This window comes from Heliconius melpomene, chromosome 7, assembly GCF_056956725.1.
Source record: "Heliconius melpomene rosina isolate 202511_hmr_F chromosome 7, ASM5695672v1, whole genome shotgun sequence".
NCBI classification, from domain to species: domain Eukaryota; kingdom Metazoa; phylum Arthropoda; class Insecta; order Lepidoptera; family Nymphalidae; genus Heliconius; species Heliconius melpomene.
The window spans coordinates 5,877,219-5,898,642 of NC_140395.1; the positions used below are offsets into that span (position 1 = coordinate 5,877,219).

General features: G+C 33.2%; 5 protein-coding genes across 7 annotated transcripts; 1 reads left to right on the forward strand and 4 right to left on the reverse strand.

Moving 5' to 3' along the window:
• Positions 1-805: 805 nt before the first annotated feature.
• Positions 806-3,996, reverse strand: LOC146537494 (phosphotriesterase-related protein). Of its 2 annotated transcripts, XM_085187627.1 has the most exons (7): positions 3,951-3,996; positions 3,781-3,872; positions 2,789-3,040; positions 2,027-2,275; positions 1,627-1,791; positions 1,330-1,547; positions 806-1,086 (listed from the first exon to the last, which is right to left on the reverse strand). In XM_085187627.1, exons 2-7 carry the CDS (start codon positions 3,800-3,802, stop codon positions 949-951), a joined length of 1,044 nt encoding a protein of 347 aa, XP_085043753.1. In that variant the 5' UTR covers positions 3,803-3,872; positions 3,951-3,996; the 3' UTR covers positions 806-948. The 2 variants fall into 2 exon arrangements, with proteins under 2 accessions (XP_085043753.1, XP_085043754.1); XM_085187628.1 differs by lacking the exons at positions 3,781-3,872; positions 3,951-3,996 and adding an exon at positions 3,322-3,463.
• Positions 3,864-9,026, forward strand: LOC146537495 (dynein axonemal assembly factor 4-like). The gene is made up of 3 exons (XM_085187625.1): positions 3,864-5,570; positions 5,980-6,179; positions 6,843-9,026. Exons 1-3 carry the CDS (start codon positions 4,754-4,756, stop codon positions 7,074-7,076), a joined length of 1,251 nt encoding a protein of 416 aa, XP_085043751.1. The 5' UTR covers positions 3,864-4,753; the 3' UTR covers positions 7,077-9,026.
• Positions 7,085-9,854, reverse strand: LOC146537496 (uncharacterized). The gene is made up of 2 exons (XM_085187624.1): positions 9,625-9,854; positions 7,085-9,353 (listed from the first exon to the last, which is right to left on the reverse strand). Exons 1-2 carry the CDS (start codon positions 9,714-9,716, stop codon positions 7,286-7,288), a joined length of 2,160 nt encoding a protein of 719 aa, XP_085043750.1. The 5' UTR covers positions 9,717-9,854; the 3' UTR covers positions 7,085-7,285.
• A 490-nt stretch (positions 9,855-10,344) lies between these two features.
• Positions 10,345-14,269, reverse strand: LOC146537497 (beta-alanine transporter-like). Of its 2 annotated transcripts, none has more exons than XM_085187630.1 (8): positions 14,177-14,269; positions 13,646-13,866; positions 12,947-13,133; positions 12,364-12,622; positions 11,870-12,119; positions 11,352-11,737; positions 10,779-10,957; positions 10,345-10,703 (listed from the first exon to the last, which is right to left on the reverse strand). In XM_085187630.1, exons 2-8 carry the CDS (start codon positions 13,846-13,848, stop codon positions 10,365-10,367), a joined length of 1,803 nt encoding a protein of 600 aa, XP_085043756.1. In that variant the 5' UTR covers positions 13,849-13,866; positions 14,177-14,269; the 3' UTR covers positions 10,345-10,364. The 2 variants fall into 2 exon arrangements, with proteins under 2 accessions (XP_085043756.1, XP_085043757.1); XM_085187631.1 differs by having other exon boundaries at positions 13,646-13,856; positions 14,177-14,263.
• Positions 14,270-15,995: 1,726 nt separating this feature from the next.
• Positions 15,996-21,087, reverse strand: LOC146537498 (uncharacterized). The gene is made up of 9 exons (XM_085187632.1): positions 20,836-21,087; positions 19,405-19,518; positions 19,074-19,193; positions 18,330-18,478; positions 17,797-17,958; positions 17,186-17,292; positions 16,840-16,951; positions 16,478-16,628; positions 15,996-16,264 (listed from the first exon to the last, which is right to left on the reverse strand). Exons 1-9 carry the CDS (start codon positions 20,992-20,994, stop codon positions 16,064-16,066), a joined length of 1,275 nt encoding a protein of 424 aa, XP_085043758.1. The 5' UTR covers positions 20,995-21,087; the 3' UTR covers positions 15,996-16,063.
• Between the last annotated feature and the right edge of the window lie 337 nt (positions 21,088-21,424).

A 21,424-nucleotide genomic window follows, 5' to 3' on the forward strand; every position in this document is an offset into this window, starting at 1 on the left:
TAGCTGAGCATACGTGTATATAATAAAATACCGCAGTGTATTCTAGGTTTGCCACTTCCAAAATGTAAAATATCAGTAAAAAAAATTCTGACAAGTAAATTATTACACTGTTCAAGAATATTTAGAGGACAAACATGTATGGAATTAATGTCTATTGAATGTAATGCAGGATAGTTGCCAGCAAATGTAATAGATTGTACCATTGATTTTGAAAAGAGCAACTGTTGAGTTTCTTGCCGGCTCTTCTCAGCAGAACTGCCTTCCGAACCGGTGGTAGCTTTTTGTTCATATGTTCATTCGACGATTCAAAAGTAGACTAATGTATTTAAAAAACGTATTAAAATTATAAATATTTGAACGCAGCTGGACCCGAACCCGCTTCAATTTGCTTTTATTTTTACGACTAAGCCATATGTTTTTTTATGAAGGATTTGAACGATTTAAAAATATATATTTAATGAGACCAAATACATTTTACTTAGACCTAAGTCGGTTTGCGGTTGAAAATCTTGTTTCGGTTGAACCGAGTATACTACTATTTGTATTTAGTGGATATTCTGTCTATGCATGAAATATGATTATTTCCTATATTTTGTACATTAATAAAAAAGTTAATCCGATAATTTGAAGCAGGTATTAGAAACTTTAGAGTTTTTCACTTCAGTTAAATTTTATTTACTCGACTTTAATTGAGTTTTGGTAAAATATTTTAAATACAAAAACTTCCACAAAATGTGGCCATCTTGGGATCTCTAAGGGATAAAAAATTATATTATTTTGGATTTTAAAAATTAAAGAAACCATATTTTATTATTTTATTATTATTATTTATTTATTAATTTAACATGTTATTGCGTATGATCTATGTTTAATATAATTCTTTAAGGCTTAATGATTAAGTATATATAGTGTTATGACAATTTATAAAAGTAATAATAAAAAAGGGATTTATTCCTCAATAGTTAACCATCTTGCTGGGTTTTCAATAGTTATTTGATCTATGAGTCTCTGTGAAAATCCTTTCATTTTCATTTTTGGTATCACGTTTGTAATAATGTGGTCGTAGCCGTGTCCACCAAACTCAGTCTGAAAAGGGATATTATTTTTATGCTTTTTAGATACATCCTCCGTTCCTAATTTTCTGACAAATTATTAGATACGGCAATGTCGTCTTGCCAAAGCGAAATTTCGAAAGCAACAGAATAATCATAATTTATATATTTTATGTTTTTAATTTGAATTTTGAGACTGATTAAAATAAAATAGTGCAAGATTTAATGAATACTGCATATTCAACATACAACAAAAAACCTGCTATATCTAACTTACCAATCTATGTTTTGTATGAATGTCGTGTGACATAAGAACCTTCTCTTGTTTGCCATCCTGCACGAGTTGATCAATCATTTCAATCCTTTGGACATCTGATGGCATGTCGGTTGATGGATTTAATTGGTAATAAGAAACTTCGATTCCAAATAAATCGAATTGGCAGTAAGTACCTAGTTCGGAAAATTCTAAAAGTTTTTCCGTTTCAAGCAAGGTTCCTGTAATTAAAATGTATAATAATAAATGATTTATTTTAAAATTAAATATTATTAATTATATATTATTTCGTATACTTACTATCTAAGTGAGACATTACAGCTTTATCGGCCTTGCCTCCAGCTTCTAAATAGAGGCGTATAATTTCAAAAGGTGCTTCAGGATTACGATGCGGATGGAAGCTAACACCACAACCAATCTTTTCTTGTAATTCTCCGGTAGCTCTTATCGCTTTACGTTCAAAATCTATGAAAATGCAAAATACGTGTATTATCCACAGTTTACAAGGTGGTTGCAGAGTGCCTTGTAGTTCAATTTACATTTGGGTGTAAGTAGGTATAATATTTTTTTGTTTCCCATGTCTACCCAGACAGAGTTGGATATAGTATTCCGCCACCTAAATTTGTGAAGTATCACTAGTTTTCATTGCAAGATGCTACTGTATCAGAAGATGCGTAAAAAAAGTTTATAAATTTGTTACCTCGTATAGGCCAAACACTTGCTACTTCACCGATGAAACCTGCTTTAATATTTTGATAACCCACTGTAAGCTCTTCCAACATGTGGTTGTACATATCTTCTTGCGAATAGGCCATCACGTCAGCAGCTTGTACATCCTCAATATAAAATCCAGTGCCAGCTACTATTTTCACGTCGGTACTATGTGCAAGGTTATAATAAAATGGTAGGTTCTTTTCCAAACCTTCTGTAGTATTTTCGACAATTGTCCCTAAAATATTGTTCTTACTTATAAAGTATTGTTAGAGTGGTTTATCTTATTTAAATTATATTAATGAGGCATCAGAATTGATTTTATAAATTTGTCAAGTTAGGATATTATTGTTAAGTAATATTAAAAAGATCTGGCCCAATTTGAATTAATTTTGTTATAAAAATAATTATAATTAATAACGTACTAATGTACGATGTACGATAATAATTATTAAAAATAACGAATGTACCAATTAACGTAAGATATTTTTATTTGACTACATATCACACTGTCACATGAATATTTCCCGCTATTTACATTTTCATTTACAAATGTGAAATGTAAGCAACTGCTTACATTGCAATAGCAATGCTTGATTGAGCAGAAAATTGCAATATAATGGAGAAAACAGTTATTAAATTGGTTAAGCCGTCTCCGTAATTTGGTGAACAAACGCACAGAAAAATAGACAAAAATTTTCAAAATTATTATTGTTGTATTTTGTTTATAAGTATTGATAGATGATCTTACCTCCTCCACAATCTTTATATCTATGTAAATCCTGTAAAACTGCATCCTGACATTTTAAGTCATTAAATTTCAGATTGAATCGGTTACCGTACGGATACTGTCGGACAAAACCTACATTTGACAGAGAAATTTCGGAATTGACAAGTTCTGCTACAGACTTCGGTGGTCTTCGATAGAAATGCTCGAAATCCATACACAAATGCTCATGAGTGAGTGTTCTGCCGAGTGACCTTGGATGAACATCGCCTAATACTGTAATTTTTAACACAAGTCAAAATAAAGATCATTCGTAAATCAATTAGCGCGGTATCGCGGCGGATCAGTCAGTAGCGGTGTAGGAGAAATAAAATGTGTCTGCCTGAACGCACTTTGGATTGAATTCTTATGGGGATAAGATAAAAAATAAATTCCAATCAAGAAGTTGGGACACGGCTGTATAAGTACACTGAATACTTCATAACTCTAATTTGGTTCTAGAATTAAGATGCAGTTATTCATATTAGACATTTAAAATAAATATATTCTTCACTTACAATTTTTTTCTAACCATTATAATTTTTAGAAAAGTAAAAAGTTCTTATAAGATAACTTGTAAGTATATAAAAAGAAATAGCTAAATCGAATCTTGATTTTTAACAAACTTATTGTTTAAAACATTTTTGCTTTTTTTTAAATTTTCACGTTCTTCATAAACAAAGAGAGGGCACGAGGCAACCGCTCCCCTTCTTCATTCTTACGGATTGAAATTAGATTTCAATTTGTCCGCCCAAAAAGACATAACCTATTTTCTTAATACATATTGAACTTATCTATTTTTTACATTTATATGTGTTATAATTACAGTTAAGTACTTCCTTAATATTTAGATAGATTTTTTTTGTCTGTTAAAAAGCTATTCTAGGTTCATTTCTATCGACCCTGTTTAATGAGGGTAACCTGCATATTAGGTATTGCATTGAGATACAAGAAGCTAATAAAATATTTCTTATTACCTGTTTGAATTTTAGGAGCCATAATATAATTGTATATATTTTATATATATGTATATTCTTCGAATCTCTTTATTTAATATGACACACGACCACTGTGAAAGCAATATGACTATTATATAGAAACTAATTTATATTGTAGGTATTTTGTTTATAAAAGATAAAAATATAACCTAACTTATCTCTTATTATAATACAAATAGTTTCATGTTACGCAGCGGCAACAGCTGTTTACGTAATATTTATTAAGTCTTATCTGTATTCTGTAATAAATTACCTATTTAGATAAGATCTAAACTTTATTTCTTGCTATTGAAAGTACTATTATTGAGAGAAAAAAATAAGTAAGGTATAAAAATTAAGAAATATAAGGTAAATATGGAATTCTCGAATGTACGAATATTATTACACTATCTTAGTAAATGCCATTTCAAAAACCGATTGAAGTTTGGCGCCTTTTTCAGATTGCGATCGTTTATTTAAGTATATATGTAGTTATGTATGTGATCAAATCCTTTTTTGGCAACTTAATGTATATATTTAAATATTGTTTTACGAGTTAATAACGTCTCATTAAAAATCTTTCGTAACACAAAGTAATTACTAAGTATACTATTCATGACTTTAAATATTTCTTTTACGAATTCACTAACTTCTCGCGGCGTTGAGTTCTGCCACTCAACACGCAATGCCTCCAGAATTCGGCAGAAAGTGGGCAACGGAGTGTCTTAACACAAGGTTCCCTCTGCTGTATGCGGGATACAGCGTAAAGCTGATTTTATTTATTTTCACTAACTTCTCAGCTCACAGTTCTACACAATCCATTGGGAATTGGAAAAAAATCAAAATGACAATTTCGTCGCCATGACTACTAACAAACATATTACTTCTTTTAGTGTCAATATTTAACTTGTCGTAGTTATAAATAATAAATTTATTATTTATAACTATATAAAAAGATACTGTGGTAATCAAAATGCCAATTATAGTAAAAGATTATACATGGATACAGAGTTCTACGGCTATTCACGTGAGAGTTCCCATTGAACCTGTTTACAAGGAAAAAGTAGATTTATTTACCAGCGATTGTTATATTAAAGCTAGCTTTAAGCCGTTTTTGTTGGAATTGTTCTTACTGCATGATGTAGATATTAAAAAAAGTAAATGCATTATTAACAATGATATGATTCAAATAGACTTAGTAAAAAAGCATGATAACGAATGGAGTGAGTTGGAAAAATCTTTATCTAAGGATGAAAAAAAAGCTATCAGGGAGAGGGTTTTAGAAGAATCACAAAAAAGAGCATCTAAAGAAGCTGAAGAAAAGGCAGCAAGAACTAATGAACTAAATAGATTCACTGTTCAACAGGCAATGGATATAGACAGTAAGCAGCACATTTTAATGGATTCTAGAAAGTACGAGCAATGTGAAAAAGCAATGCAAGATTTAGAGCTATGGCGTAAAAATACAAAAGAAAATACAGAATATATCAATTCAGCTCATAAATCTGGTGTTACGATAACAGAATTAAAATCGTCTGATGATGAGGAGCACCTTGAATGTAAAACTCAATCAAATATATATAAGACAAAAATAAAAAGAGTACAAAAATCCGATTATGTTGATAGAAAGAAAGACGAATGTGCTAAGAGAGTATTGCCACGATTAAGGCAAATGGGACAATTGGAAATAACGCACACGCCTCGGTCTTTTCCGACACCGAGTAGGGAATCCAATGCTGACGAAGAACAGGCCTGGCTCAAAAATATAACACTGGCGAGACGAGCGTGTGGTAATATATTTAATTTAAAACTAGCCTCTGATTGTAAACGCGACGGTAATGGGTTCGATTCCAACTAGGGGAAATGAATTATTTTCAATTACTCGCTCTAGTAGGAAGACAGTACGTCGTAGAGTTCCGCCGTTAATAACGCAATGTTTCGAAAATTAAACGGTGCGTGGGCAACGGGAGTGCCGAGTGACTTGACACTAGGTTCTTCCTACCTTGCTATATTTACAAAGGGTAAAGTGGAAAGTTAAAGAAAGAATGATTAATAGAAATATAAATCATAAAATAAAAAAATGACCTTAAAGAAAAATATTTTAAAATGAAACTATTTGATTCAATTATTATATAAATGAATACATGAAATTAATAAAATTTATGGTTTACACGATATTTATTATACCTTTTTAAATAGGCTTCGTATCAGAGGACTTGCGGCCTGAGGAACAGGACCCCCAATGGTGCAAAGAGAAAGGCGACCAGTTCTTTCGCAGTGGAAATTTTTTGGGTGCAATTAGTGCTTACACCCACGGTATATCCCTCTCTGACAAACTGCCGAGTTTGTTCTCCAATAGAGCTGCTACGCATTTCGCCTTGGGAAACTTTAATAAATGTGTAAAATATTACTTTTTTTTACAATATTAAAGTGAAAACAAAAGAAAATGAGGCCATAATGGCGCAGTACGACAGCCATTGACTGTAAGCGCAATAGTCGTGGGTACGATGCTCCTTCAAAGAAATGAGTTTTTCTCCTACTAATTGTTTACACGAGGGTTTAAGGCGGAAAGTTGAGTCTTGACACTAGTCTCTTCCTGTTTACCCTGCTAGTGACATAAAGTGTGAAAGATTTGATCATGTAAATTACAAGTTCCGCCACTAAGCAAGTTGTCCCTTTAAAAAAATCTTTTGAATCTTGATATTAACATCAGATTCACTTTGCCTACAAAATTTACCTTAATCTACAAAATATTATCCAGTACAGTAAAAGATGAGATTGTCTCATTTAAATGATTTTTAATTTTTATAACAGTTAATTATAAATAATAATTATTATATACAAATCAAAACCGTATTCAATTAATAAAAAAACACATACCTACATAAAGATTTTCTATTTTTTTCTATTATAAGAAAAAAATTGCAAAAAAGTATATTAAGAACAAATATATTAAATAATATCTGTTTATCGCACGTTGATTCTCTTTGAAGTCTTACTAGAACTATCTACTTAAGTAAAATAGGTATATCATTAAAACAGTTTTATATTATAATTTACAGGCGAACGACTGTTCCACCGCCCTAGATCTGATGATACCTGCGTGCGAAGGGAATCGACAAAGCCGCGGCAAGTGTATAGCGCGGAGGGCCGCTTCACTGGCCCGCTTGGGATACTTGAACAAGGCTATCCAAGAAATGAAAGCCGCATCAAAATTACTACCAGGTGACGAAAACATAAAACAAGATATACACGACATGGAGAGGGCTTGGGAACAAAATCCTGATTCCGATTGAAACTTTAGTTTATGTAAAAACGTGTTATATTAAATAATCATTAAAATATAACCATCATATTATATTACATTCTATACAAGTAATGCTGTTTTTAATAGGACCACTTAAGTACTTTAGGGTGTGACTGACAAATGAAATAATAACAGTATTATGAACATTATAATAAACATATAACTACAACTAATGTTTGTTTTCTATACTATTCCTCTTTAATTTTTTTTGGTGAGGCCAAGATTGTTTAATAGCGCTTGAGGGGAAGGGTCCCTGCCGCGAAACCTGCGGAAAACTTCTCCAGGGTGACAACTACCACCCGATGCTAAGAAAGTGTCCTTATACCTCTTCCCGATGACCATTAGGTCCTGGTCAGACTCTCTGGCCTCGTCAAACGCACTGTAAATATCTGCTGCTATCATTTTTGACCATAAATGGCAATAATACGCAGCTCCCCACTCCTCAGAGAATATCTTTGTAAAGGACAGCGGATGTGAATCGTATTTGTCGAATGGTAAAGCGCTGTATTTCGGCCACAACTCTTTAACAAGATCTCGCCAGAAAGTTTTCGTCGAATGCAATTCTAAGTCCAGGCGCGATAGGTACAGTTCTCTACATAAGTCGTAACCAGTCATATGCCTCCTAACGTTTTGCAGATTTTGAATAATATCATCTGGCAACGGCTCGTCTGTTTTGTAGTGTCCGCTGATGCCTTGAATAGTGTGGGGGTCGTAAAGCCAGTGGGTCATTACTTGGCCACAAACTTCAGCGGCATCCCATTCTACGTTAGAGAGCCCGGCCACTTCGGAGTAGTTCGCCTTTGTCAACAAATGCCGGAGTGAGTGTCCGAATCGTTTAAACAGAATATTCACTTCTTTAAATGACAGTAAAGATTGCTGGTCGTCTAGTGGCGCTTGGAAGTTAAATATCAGAGCGGATAGGGGCTGCGTGCTCGCTGTAGAGCTTTTATTTCGAATAGCCACGTGCCACCCCGAGTCGTCGTATACACGGATCTTTTCATCCTGCCTGGCGTAAGGGTCCAAATAGAAACTAGCGATAGGCCTATTACTAGAATCGTCGTAAATATCGTAATATTTGACATCTTTGTGCCAAGTGTGAACATCTGATCTTTCCACAATTTGTATTTTAAAAAGGGTACAGCACAAGTTAAAAAGACTGTTGATCACTTTCGGTAGTGGGAAGTATTCTCTTATTTTGTTCTCATCAAAGTTGTACAAGGACCACTTTTGTTTTCTCTGCCAATATGGAATATCCCATAATTCTAATTTGGTATCGAAACCTCTTTCTGCTGCAAAGTTTTGTAAGGAATCAATTTCTATATTTTGTATAGGTCTTGCTATTTCAAGGAGACCATCAAATGTCTTATAAATGTTTTCTATGGAGCCAGCCATTTTAGTCTCCATGCTCATATCTGCAAATGTATCATAACCTAAAATTTTTGCCTGTTCCATTCTCAAAGTTCTCAAACTTTCAATGTTGATACTTGTTCCTAAGTCTTTATTACCATAACCGGAGCACCGCTGTACATGAGCTTGCCATGTATTCCAGCGCAAACTCCTATCAGGGCAGTATTGAAGAAATGGCTCAAATATGTGTGGTTGTAGTGTAATTTTCCATGGACCCTTGCTAGCGTCATTGTTTACTGACATAAATTTAGCTACACTCTCTGGAAATTCATTGGCTAATTGTTCATTATTAATGATACTGCTAAAACTTTTTGTGGCAAAATTAACTTTGTCTCTTATAATGGTTTTTTCTTTTTGTATTTCGTTTAACACATTATTAAGTCTCTCTCGCTTTGATCCTTTAATATCCAATCCATTGAGTTTACCTTCTAATATATATTTATCTAAAAGTCTTTGTTCTTCGTCACTTAGCTTTTTTAGTCTATTTTTCTCGTTGACAGCAGCATGAAAAATAGGTATGCTATTAAATTTTGAAGATCGTGCTTTATGTGCTCTTTCATGAATTTGAATATATGACTTTGTAGGCATTAGGGAGCTGTTTCCTAAATATAAAGTTTTCGCCATTCCCCAAGTCAGCTCCAGCTGACTGTCTAACTTTTCTAATGGTTGAAAAATCTCTCTAAATGCATTTTTACAATTTAAACTTGACTCTTCAACCTGTCGGACTCCATTTTCATATTCCATGCTCTGCTTGCTGATAGTTGCAATACATTTTTCTATAGTAAGGTCATTAAATTCTGGTAAGCCATTGTCTAGTAAAAGAGAATTTTTATCTCCATCTTCACCAATTTCTGGAATTCTGAAAAATAAATTTTTTTAGAAATTGAAAGAAAATAAATAATTCAATAATATTGTTAGTCTCTGTTCAATTTATTTAAGATAATATTTAGACTTTGTATATAATTATATGAGGAGCCTGATCATATGATTTTAAGCTAAAATGCTACTAAAATTGACGATAACTAATAAACAGTATAAAAATAAAAAAATATTTACCTATATAATAAGGTTTTTTATATTTACAAAATCGTATGACGGAATTTTAAAATTAAAAATAGGAAACAACTTACAGAACTACATATCCTGCATTACGTTTGTTTGGATAGTATGGCCGCTTTAAGTTTCTTGTAATCACATTACTTCGTAGAAAAATAGAAGCCATGCCGAAAGTTATCCTTTTAATTATATTTATTTCATAATATTGAAAAATATACCGATAAAATGAAGAACATATGATGTTGACAGTTGACTTTTTAATACACAGATAAACAGACTAAATATGTAACCTTTTTGTGATAATCTATAATTAAAGATTATTGTGCATCAGTAACAAAATTGAAAAAATAGAAATATTTATTCATACTTTCTAAATAACAAAGTATTAATAAATATTTATATATATTTTAATTATATATTTATATATATTATAGAAAACTGTAATTAATAATTTCCCTCAATAATAAAAACGTAAATGAATTTCATTTCGATACCTAACGAATTTAATTTTTGGATCGACTTGTCAAATATTTTTTATATTACCCTTAATTTAAAGTTAAAAAATTAACTTACTTTAAAAAAAACTGTGGAATAACAACAGCATAAAACAATAATTAACACCCCTTTAAGTATTTATTTACTATACACAATCTGTATATTCTTTTAATTATCATTTGAAATATAATACCCCTTTTATACGTTTGAGTGTTTGCTGAACCATCACAAACGTATAAACCATGTATTATATTTCTCTTTAACTATAAAAATATGGTAAAAAAAAACAAACAAACAAAAAAACAAATTGAGTGTATATTTATTTTATTACTACATACTCTACTTTTTCATTATTTTTATCTATGATTGTAGCTACATCTTCAGTTAAAGATACATTAACCATTTGGCAAGAACATAATGCGTTACAGTCTTTACAGTTAATTTGACTTTTTCCATGGTCTTCTTGTTCTGTTATTTGTTTTGTCTCTTTTACAGGTGGACTGCAGCAAAACTCTGTATCTAATCCCATTTTTTCACCGTCCTCCAAAGTTTGTGGTAGATGCTGATTTAGAGTTTCAGGTAAAAGTAGACTGGCAATGCCACCAGCAACCAATAAAGCACCCATTATGATAAGGGGCAAAACCATAATATCAGAACCCTGTGATTATGAATTAAATATGAAGATATTACTATTGTTAATTATTAATTGTAAAAAAAATATTATTATACTTACAAGATAATTAACCAGTGGTATAATTATAGGGCCAAGCATTCCGAGCACTGAACTTAAGCTCATGCCGAGGCCTCTTACAACCGTCGGATATAATTCAGAAGCCATTAACGGTAGTACCACAAACGCTGATGATATTCCCATTTTTCCCACACAATATAGTGCAAGAGTTACATTTGTTTCTGCAAATATAGGTTAATAAAACTAGTATGATTGCTTTTCTATTTATATTAAATCTATATATATAAAATCGAAAGGTCACTCACTCATCACGAAATCTCAGAAACTACAAGTGCTAAGAATCTCAAATTTTGCATAGGAGTTACTTATAGGACGTAGGTGCTCGCTAAGACGGAATTTGCAATATTCTACTTCTAAGGGGTTGTTTTTGGGGTCGAAAGTTTGTATGAAACTTCTTTACTACAAATGCTAAGAGTTTCAAATTTTACATAGACGTCACTAGGACGTAGTCATGGAGACAGAAATTAATAATAACATAGTTCACGCGGGTGTAACCGCGAGCGGGCCGCTAGTTTCAAAATGGATTTGTGATGTGGATATGCTAATAATATTTACCATGCTGTACCAAAAATGTCGTCAAGCAAGCTATTCCTCCAACAACCATGCTCATACACAATGTCCATCGTCTCCCCAATCTTTCCATGGAGGGCCATAAGAACATATATGTGGGCAATTCAACAACGCCAGCCAAGAAAAAGTTCAAAAACTCATCACCACCAAGAACAGGTGCATAATACGAAAGACCTACATATACGCTTGTGTTTGTAAACCAAATGAAGGTAATTATAATGGTTTTCTTCCTCAAATTCGGAGTTCTAAATAAGTCCATAATGCCATATTTTCGAGATTTCTCTTTTTCTAAGTCCTGCTTTAGTTTGTCCGACTCATATTTTCTGCGTAAATGCACCATGTAGTTGGCTGGTAAGGATTTCCCGTTAATTCTGAGTAAAATGAAAAGTATATATTTTAAAGTCATATTCTAAATTAAAACTAAATTCGGAAAATGTTATTTATTTTAAAATATTTTTTATAAATAATCCTACAGTGCACGTATTACGTATATATACACTGACCTTGCCATATTTTTTAAAATGACTTCTGCCTTTTCAAACTGTCCTCTGGCTAATAACCACCTGGGACTCTCCGGCATTGGCCACAAATATACAAAGAAACAAACGAAAGGCAAAGTGCTGGCTAATGCTAAATGACGCCAATCTCTCACCAAGTAGACCACACCAGCGAGCAAAATAAGTCCCATAGAATATGCAATATTCGAAAGAATCGTGCAAAGAGTCCTACATTTAGGCCCAACAAGTTCTATTGCTGCAATCAAAGTAATCATTTTATAAAATATTTATTTTTACAAAATAATTCAAAGCATTAACGCTGAATTGAAAAAATATTGGAAATAACGTAATGGATAGTCAACTTTTCCAATTAAGTTTATAGAACCCTCAGTTTCATTCAAATTCGGGAGGAATTTTTTTCAGCAAGAATATTTTTATTTACAGTCTGCTCAATTAATGACTCAATGTTCGAATTTAATAAAAAAATATTGTATACAAACCCAAAACATAGGGAGTTGCCATGATGGCGGGTACAGTGAAGCCGACGCCGAATCTATAGACGATCCAAATATAATAATTCTGCGCAAAAGCCGTCGCCACTCCAAAAACACACTCGATAGCCAAATAAATAAAGAAAGATGGCTTCCTTCCAAAAGTATCTTGGAGGTAACCAAATATATAGTTTCCTATTATACCGCCAACGGCCAGCAGCACCAGTCCGAGGGTGGGGTAGAAATCTTTATTGCACACTAGATTCCACTGAAATGCAATATTAATTATTAAGTCTATTATCTTTATGCTTCAGGTTCACGCCTTTTCCCACACATAGGAGGGTAGTCAGTGGGAATTTGAAAACGTAGTATTAAGACACTCCTTTCGACGCTTTCGTTCTCCGCTTTCCGTCGAATTATTGAGGCATTGTGTGTTGAGTGGCCCAACTCAACGACGCACTTTACTCCGTTATTATTGCTAGAGCAAGGCAATGAAAATATGAAACGTTTGATTCATCCGTGAAATTCGTCACAGCGACCGCAATGGTCGATGATTTATTATCGAAAAATCTTTTAAAAATTATTCTTATACCTCAGTAACAACTGTATTTTTGTATGTATCCATTTCGTACATCCATCCATCCGTGCATGGGGTGACTTCTGTTAGGTCCCTGTCTATAATCGATTCTGGATAATTTTTCACTATCTCACTGTAGTTCAATTTATACATGTTACATTGGGAATATTCGAGTTCGCCATTTTTCAGTTCCAATGGTATACTAAAATATTACTTGTGTATTAAAAAAAAAACTTTAATATAGTTTTACACATTCTGTTCAAGTTGGTGATAGAAACCAATGCCTCGCCTTGTCGCAAACTACATATAAACGGTCAACTAAGTTGCAAAAAAATATAAAAATTAGTTTTTTTTTAAATTGATATGATTACAACAATACTTTGTAACAAATTATAAAAATGTTGTCCTGGTGATAAAGAATTGACTGATGTTCTTCCCCTTCCGTCAAATTAAGTTAAGCTCTAATTAGACCGGGGAATAAATAAATAAATCAAATTACCGGGAAATTAATTTAATATTTTACACTCCGGCGCATGATTATTGATTGTTTTAAAGACCGAAACATGACACCGTTAGTTTTCAAATTACTAGAATATAAAAACTAACGACAATTTCTTATTGTTTTCAAAATGACTGCTGAATAAAACACTTTACTTGCCAAATAAGTATAAATATTAAAATAAATAATAATACCCAGTATACATATATAAATACCTTATGTTCTTTATAAGCTCTATGTCAGTCAGAGGTTCCAATTCAGACACCTTGCACCAGTGCTTGACATCTGCTGCCATGAATAGTTGTGCGTATGCATGAAACCCGCAAGGTATCACCGCGGGCAGCAAGATAAAGTAAATTACCAATTTCTGATACCGTCCAAAAGTACCCACATCCTCGAGTATTGCGTCAAAATCCATGGTTTATTCTATAGATACCTTTTATGTAATATTTTGGATAAATGTTTGTAATTAAATAAAATCTTAATTTATCACGAAAATATTATAATAATTCTATAGATTTAAAAAAAAAAACTCTTCAAACCCTTCATGCATACTTATGCAATCATAAATATAATTCTAATCAAATAATTGGATAACTAATTAATATCTAGAGATTCTTTTGAAATTACTAAGAAAAATAATTTTTAAATTACATAGCCAATGTAAATCATACTGTATAGAGTTATAAATTAAAAAATAACTGCCTCGTATGATAAACGTTAAGAGACCGATCAAATAGACTCACCTATTAGACTAAATAATGGAAGTTAATTTTTAGGGTCCCAAGTGCTCCTCATCGCCGAGCATGGGCCGGGCGACTGACACCGGGCACGAGGAGCAGGGACTACTATACAGGGACCCTATATGCTGCCGGTTATGTACAGTGGGATTCAAAACTATTATAATAATAATTAGAAGTAACTTTTAATAAGGACCCAAATATTTATATACAATTTAAAACGTGATTTCTGTGTTTTGTTATTATATCTAATACTATGTCTATTTTCATCTATTTTACATTTTTCAGCTTCCTTAATTTTTAATCTAAAAGTAAAAGGTAACCGGTAAATCTTTTACCTAATTGATTAAGGCACCCAAGTAGGCAATTTTAATTTAGTTAAAATATTCATTACAAAAATATTAATTTAATAATTATAAATTGAAATAATATAATAATTAAAAAAATGTAATAAGTAGTTTGAAACCATACCTTTTCAGAACTATCCAAGTAGATGAGCTCCAAAAAGACTTATTAACCCAACTTCTTATTAAACTATTTATATCTATATTTCTGAAGATTTTCGATGCACGGCATATATGTATTACAAATAAAAAATATTTCTGCGGAGGGTCTTTTGCAGTAGTAGTAGTAGCACTTCGCTACCCGCTTTCCGCTGAATACTGGAGGCATTGCGTGTTGAGTGGAGGAACTCGAGCGAAGGTATGAAAATGTTAAATATTTCATTATCTCGAGTGGAAATCGAACCCATTACCTGTCGCGTTCATAGACACGCTTATAGGCAAGCCATGACTGGTTAAGATAAAGATATTCTCTGTCTGGAGACTCTCTGACTCTCCCTGTCTGTCTCTTCCCACGACGTTATGACAGAATCCATTCAATTATCTAACGCAGATCATTATTTTTCATTTCTTTTAAAGTAAAATAATATGCTTTTTGTATTGACATCACCCAATATACATTATGGGATGCGCGTGTGCAATTATCTCATTCGTAGAGCACAGTCAGTCAATTCGATTACCGTATAATTGGAGCAGCGAAAGGCCAGTCTGACCAATCAAGGTCGGAGTTGATGAAACAAAGGGCAAAATCCATTGAAGAGTTGCAGTAGGAATGGGGACAGTCCATTTTAGAGAAACTGGCAATGGATTTATCGTAAATCTGCAATCAGGATAGCTTCTAATATTTAAAGGGTTACCAAGGCTTTGTCATGGTCGTTTTAGAAACAACAAAACGGTTGAGTACCCATCTGATATTGTTGAATCTGATATAAAGTTTGAACGTAACAAGAAGAGACTTAAGAAGGAACCTGGGAACCTATTGTTAATGTTAAGATAGTCTGCTCCGATTAAGACATTTCCGTTACCCACTTTAATACATATTTTTCTATGTACATAATACATATTTGTAAAAGTGAAGGAAAATATAGAAATAAATGTCTGGCCAACAAGGCGCACTAAGACAGCGTGCCATTCCTGCGTGATGATTATGGGTTCATACAGCGCTCGGGGGAATTACGCACTCTGGTAATACAAAGCGCGGTGTTGAGTGCCGCTACTCTACACACAGTGTCTCAAATTCGAGTGGAAAGCGAAAAATGTGATTATCTTAAATCTTATCATTAGGTTCTCTCTGTCCACCCTGCAATACGCGTGCTTAAAAGCTTAAAAAATTTCATAATCTTCGACTTCGTAGGTTTTGTATCGGATAAAACATTCTTGAGGAAATGTATTTGGAATCACATACGTCACATAGAAATAAAATACAATATAAAAATAACTATAGTTTTAATATTTTAAATTATAATATTATAATTAACTGTTAATTAATACTAGAGGCTATTAATACTATAATACGCTTATTTATTATTAATAGCTAGTTAGATAGTATTAACTAAATCTTATGGCACATTTTCCTATACCATTCGGGATCGTTCTTAGCGACGGTTTCCGGTCGGCCATCTTTGTGTCGGTAGTGGAATTCGGACACCCCTCGTCCCGGCACGCCGTTGACTATGAACTTGCAGAACCTTTCCACCATCCTAGCGTCCCAATCTTGTGACACGTAATGTATTGACTCGTATTCTACTAAAACCTAAAAGAGAAAAGAAAATGACGGAATATTAATTTAGAAAAATAATAAAATGTTTTTTTATTACTTTACGTTTTAAAATTTTATTGGCAAAATATAGCAAAATTCATTTTGTATTAGTTTGATTTCTCCGAAAAAATAATTGGATTTTAAAATAATATTTGAATCAACCTATTTAAACAGTCTAGTTATATAAATTATAATAAAAATATATACCTGAACAGTATAAACTTCGTCCCCTGCTTGCATTCTGAAAGCGTAGTCGCGAGGAGCCGTGCCGCCTTCACCGTGCTGGTACAGCTTCAGGTCTACCCACTTAATGGGTAACACATCACCGTTTGGTAATCCCACTACGCCTGCTTCCATGCTAGATTTATAATGATTAATTATTATTAATTAGCAATATGAGGCCGCAATGCAACGCAATTTCTCCAGAATTCTGTTGAAAGTGGGGAATGGAAGTCCTGGGAACAGAGTGTTTTAACGATAGGTTCCCAGGTTTCCTCTGTCTACTCTCCTATATATAGGTACAGTGGGATACAGTGTAAAGCTCAAGAAAAAAAATTAGTTTCAATTACCCAGTTGTAGTGCACGGCTGGCATATGACACCCACACTAATGCTGGTGCCATCTTGTAAGAAAATATGATGAAAAGCGTAACGGTGCATCAATGTCCAGTCACGAGTTTTACCTATGTAAGAAAATAAATTTTAATTTAATATACTCAAATTCAAAGAGCGCAGGACCGGACGGGGTGGCGAGCATTGGGGAAGGCCTATATCCAGCAGTGGACTTTAAAAGGCTGATGGATGGATACTCAAATTTACATTTAAATTTTTTATAATCTCCAGGATTCTCAAATTTTATAATAATCTTATTTACTATGAAATTTCGCTTTTTATTTACTTATATTTCTTATTCTTACCAAAACTATGATCTCTGAATGAAGGTAGAGTGTATTCAAAAGATTCATTTTCTATCTTGAATTTACATTTGAGAGCGCCGAACTGTTCGTAATGCGACTGGTGGGCTCTGGAATAAAATAATATTTTAAACAATTTGTTCCACCTTTTTAAGAAAATTGTTGAAAAATGTTAGATAGCAGAATCAAAAGCCATGCTTTCTCCAACGTCGAGGAAAATAAAAATATTATTATTTAATAAATTGTGAGTGTAGCTCTAGTTGTGGGTTCGATTGCGACTCGAGGAAATATTTATTTATTTTCATCTAATTTATCCAATGTTTTAGGGCGGTGTTGAGACCCGCTCTTAAAACGCTATGCCTCCAGAATTCATGGGAAAGTGGGGAACGGAATGTATTAACATTAGGTTCCCTCTGCCCATCGTGCTATGCCCGGGATACAGAGTGCAGTAAAAAGAATTACATAGAGACATCGTGGCACGTGGCTGCTTTTAGTAAGAAAAGGATATTAAGTTCCAATACTCAACTCGTAGTATCTCAAATCAATGCGAAAAGCGATAAACAGAGTGTTTTACCACTTGGATTCCTCTCCCTACTTTGTTATATTTTACTCACGTTTTCAATCCTTCAAAATAGCTTCGGCTCCATTTCTCTCTGGCAATGGACCTGATGACGGCTGGCGGATGCAGGTCGCTATCGTAGTCGAAATATTTGCCAGTCGCTGTCCATTCGCCACTGAACTCTACTTCTACCGTTTTGCTTGGATCATTTTGGTACCTGAATTTTAAAATTATTAAACTCTATCAGGCAGATGTTAATACTAATTACAATTTTAACCTTTATATGACGAAATTCCTATTGTTATTTTGCCACCTTGGATATTAGATATAGGGATATTTTAAGAATAAACATTATTTTATTTTTTTACAATTTGTTTCATCGAGGATGTTTTGAAATTTGAAAAATATTTTTAAAGAATAATCTCAGGCCTAATAAAAATGGCCTAAGTCGTTTCTATTCATCAAATTATTCATAGACTTGATTGAATTCACTTACAGCTTACACTTATCCTGCTATATGCGGGTTACAGCGTGAAGCGTGAATCTGAATTCTTAAAAAAATTAAAACTAAAACTATAGTTTACAAACCACATCGGTCCATTGTAAGATATGGCCCACTTCTTCATCGGCTGCAGTGGTTTAATTTTAATGCCTTCAGCCGCAAACTCGCCAATAGGTGCTCCAAATAACACTGTATCTGGTATCTTCTTACTGCAAAGAAGGCCTTTTCCTGGTAACTATCAAAAATAATAAAATATTTTAGGCTTTTGTAAAAAAAAGGGTTTTTGGGTTTCGTGACTAGAAAAAAACGGAACCCTCATCTATCTATCTGTCTGTCTGTCTGTTCTCAATACGTCTAGCAAGATAATTTTCTCTAAATCACGTGAATGTATCAGAATTATATTATTATCAAATATCCAGTTATAAAGTCTTAGACTTCTTCGAATATAACGGACATTTAAGCGGTTTTATAATTTTTTTTATCTCTCTCTCAAATCTCATTACAACCAAGATACAAATTAAATTATTCGTTTGTTTGTTTATTGCTAGTAATAATTAAGATGGAGATAATGGATTCCATGACTTAATTAGACTAATATTTGTGTAATGATTATAAGTTTTTATTTTGTCATTTGTGACAGAGTTGATACCTATTTACGTCGTATAAGAACTTCAAAATATTAGTTTCAATAAAACCAGTGGTTTCGACTTCTAGTGTTTTTTTTAATCCAAATTTATATTTAACAGTTTCCAAGAGGCGCCGGTTCCTGCTTATACAAATGTAAGTCAACAGTAAATCTATAATTAAAGGTTAATTGAATAGACACTTACCCCGATATAAAAGAGTCCATTACACATGCCCATGGGTCGTCGTTCACAACCTGATATCACATACACACCCTTATCTCCTTCATCTTTTTGCGCTGATATGAAGAATACTGCATCGAATGCCTAGATAAACAATTTTAATTAAAATAATATCTTTATCATACATATATTTATACATGGTATGTAGTGTTTTCCAGAATCTAACGCCGCCCTTTGCCTCGACACTAGAGCGAAGTAATAAAAATATAAATTTAGACAATAATTATTAATTACCATTAATTAATATAACACAAAGTTTTATTAAAATGACTTCGAAAATATGTTTAATGCATACCTTAGCATGTTCGCTGAGGGGTTGTGCTCTGTCCATATCAGAGGGGTCCGCGTAGGCCTTCACTCCTTGTCCAGCTCTACCATCGCTACCGACCGCCTTATTCTTATTAAAATACTGGAAAACAATGGTTTTTATAGCCTTTTTAATTACTACGAAATTGTTTACGGTGTACCCCGCATATAGCAGGGTAGGCAGAGGGAACCTAGTTCACTAACTCAGACACTCCATACTGACTTTCCGCATAATTTCCGAGCCAGTGCATGTTGAATCACGGAATTTAACGCCACTGTTCTCGCCTTGTTATACATACACTTATGCTCCTTCGTCACGAGGGCCTCCATTTTTTTATGTAACTAAACACTTTTAATATAACTAATATTTAATTATCATATATCGATTCTTTGTGGTTGTGGTTTATTATTGGAACCCAACGCCGTTCTGCGTCTTTCCAGTGTAAGGAAGCGATATTAATTCAATCCCAAAGTGGGGATCAAATCCACAACCAACGCGTTTACATACAAACGCTGTCCCGCTGCGCCATACTGTCTTTATTAACTTTCTTTAATAAATTTAAATTTAAAGATAACTACTTAATTTAAGGTAAAAACTTGAAAGTTGATAAGTAATCGGTTCTCAACAGGTGTTAATCAAATAATTACGAAACACATTATCTAATGAAGATAAAATGAAACGGTCAAAGTACTCGCTTAACGTGCTGGCACAGCGGTAAAGACTGACTTTAAACGTGATGACCATGTGTTCGATTTCCACTCGGGGGAGTAAATTATTTTCATTTACTCGCTCTCAAAACAAGGCAACAAGCGGCGTTAAGTTCTGTCACTCAACGCGTAATATCTCCAAAAATTGGCTATATTCATCCGGTATGGTGTGGTTTGGAATTTTTTGCAGTTCTCTAATTCCAATAGGATTAGGTTTCATTTTCCCAAAAAATGATTGTTTACGTGACAAATCAAACCACTTTCCAATATCCATTTATTTGAAATTTGAAAAGTGGGGAACGGAGAGCCTAAACACTAGGTTTCCTCTGTCTAGCTTACTATGTGCGTGAAGCTGATTTATTCTAACGTAGCATTTACGCAAGATATTTCAATACTTTACTAAATATCAATAAAAAAATTTCAAATATATTTTCAGTAAAGGTTACTTGGAATGTTCCTTCGGAACTCTAGTAATTGTAGCTAAATATGTTTGATATATATTTTTTTGCTTAGTTCCCCGCTTAGTAGGGTAGGCAAAGGGAGCCTAATGACAATCCACTCCTTTCTTCCTTCCACTTCCACTTTCTTCCCAAATGTTGACTTTCTGCGGTGTAGTTTAACGCCACGCTTCGAAGCTACAGCCATATAGTACAACCACACAACAACGGCGCGAAATAAATAGAAATTAATTTAAAATAAAAACAAAGCTTACCTTTCTATAATAATAGAGGCAGGAGAAGACAGCATATTTCAAATAGTACCACTTTCCAGGCACTACGTAAACACCAAAAATCGGTTCTGGATCTTTTTTTCTAAGGAAAACTATTAATAATATAATAATTATTACGGCGGCGATAGCGAGGCAAGTCATTTTGTTAAAAGTCAAGAACTAAATGAGCATAGTGTTTATTGTTTATAGAGCTGATAGCTGACGAGGATGTGTGATAAAGCGAAACAATTTCGTTTTGTGGTCAGTTTTCATGTATCTTTACTTTTCTTATCTAATTTGAAATGTTAAATAAATTTTAGTGCATTATATTGTAGATTAATAATATCAATGTCAACATAAATCTCTTCCTTTTATAAACAAGAACACACAACGGACTGACGAAATTTTATTTTAATTTAGAAGTTTAAATTTTGGTATGCATGTACGTGGGGTAAGGGAGAGTATAGGGGCACTAAAGACACTATGACAAAGCACTCTCATTTTTTGTTATTTTTGATAGTGATGACTATTTTTTACTATATACGTTATTTTTAGTTCCATTATGTACTTTGCTGAAGATCGAGCTCAGTGA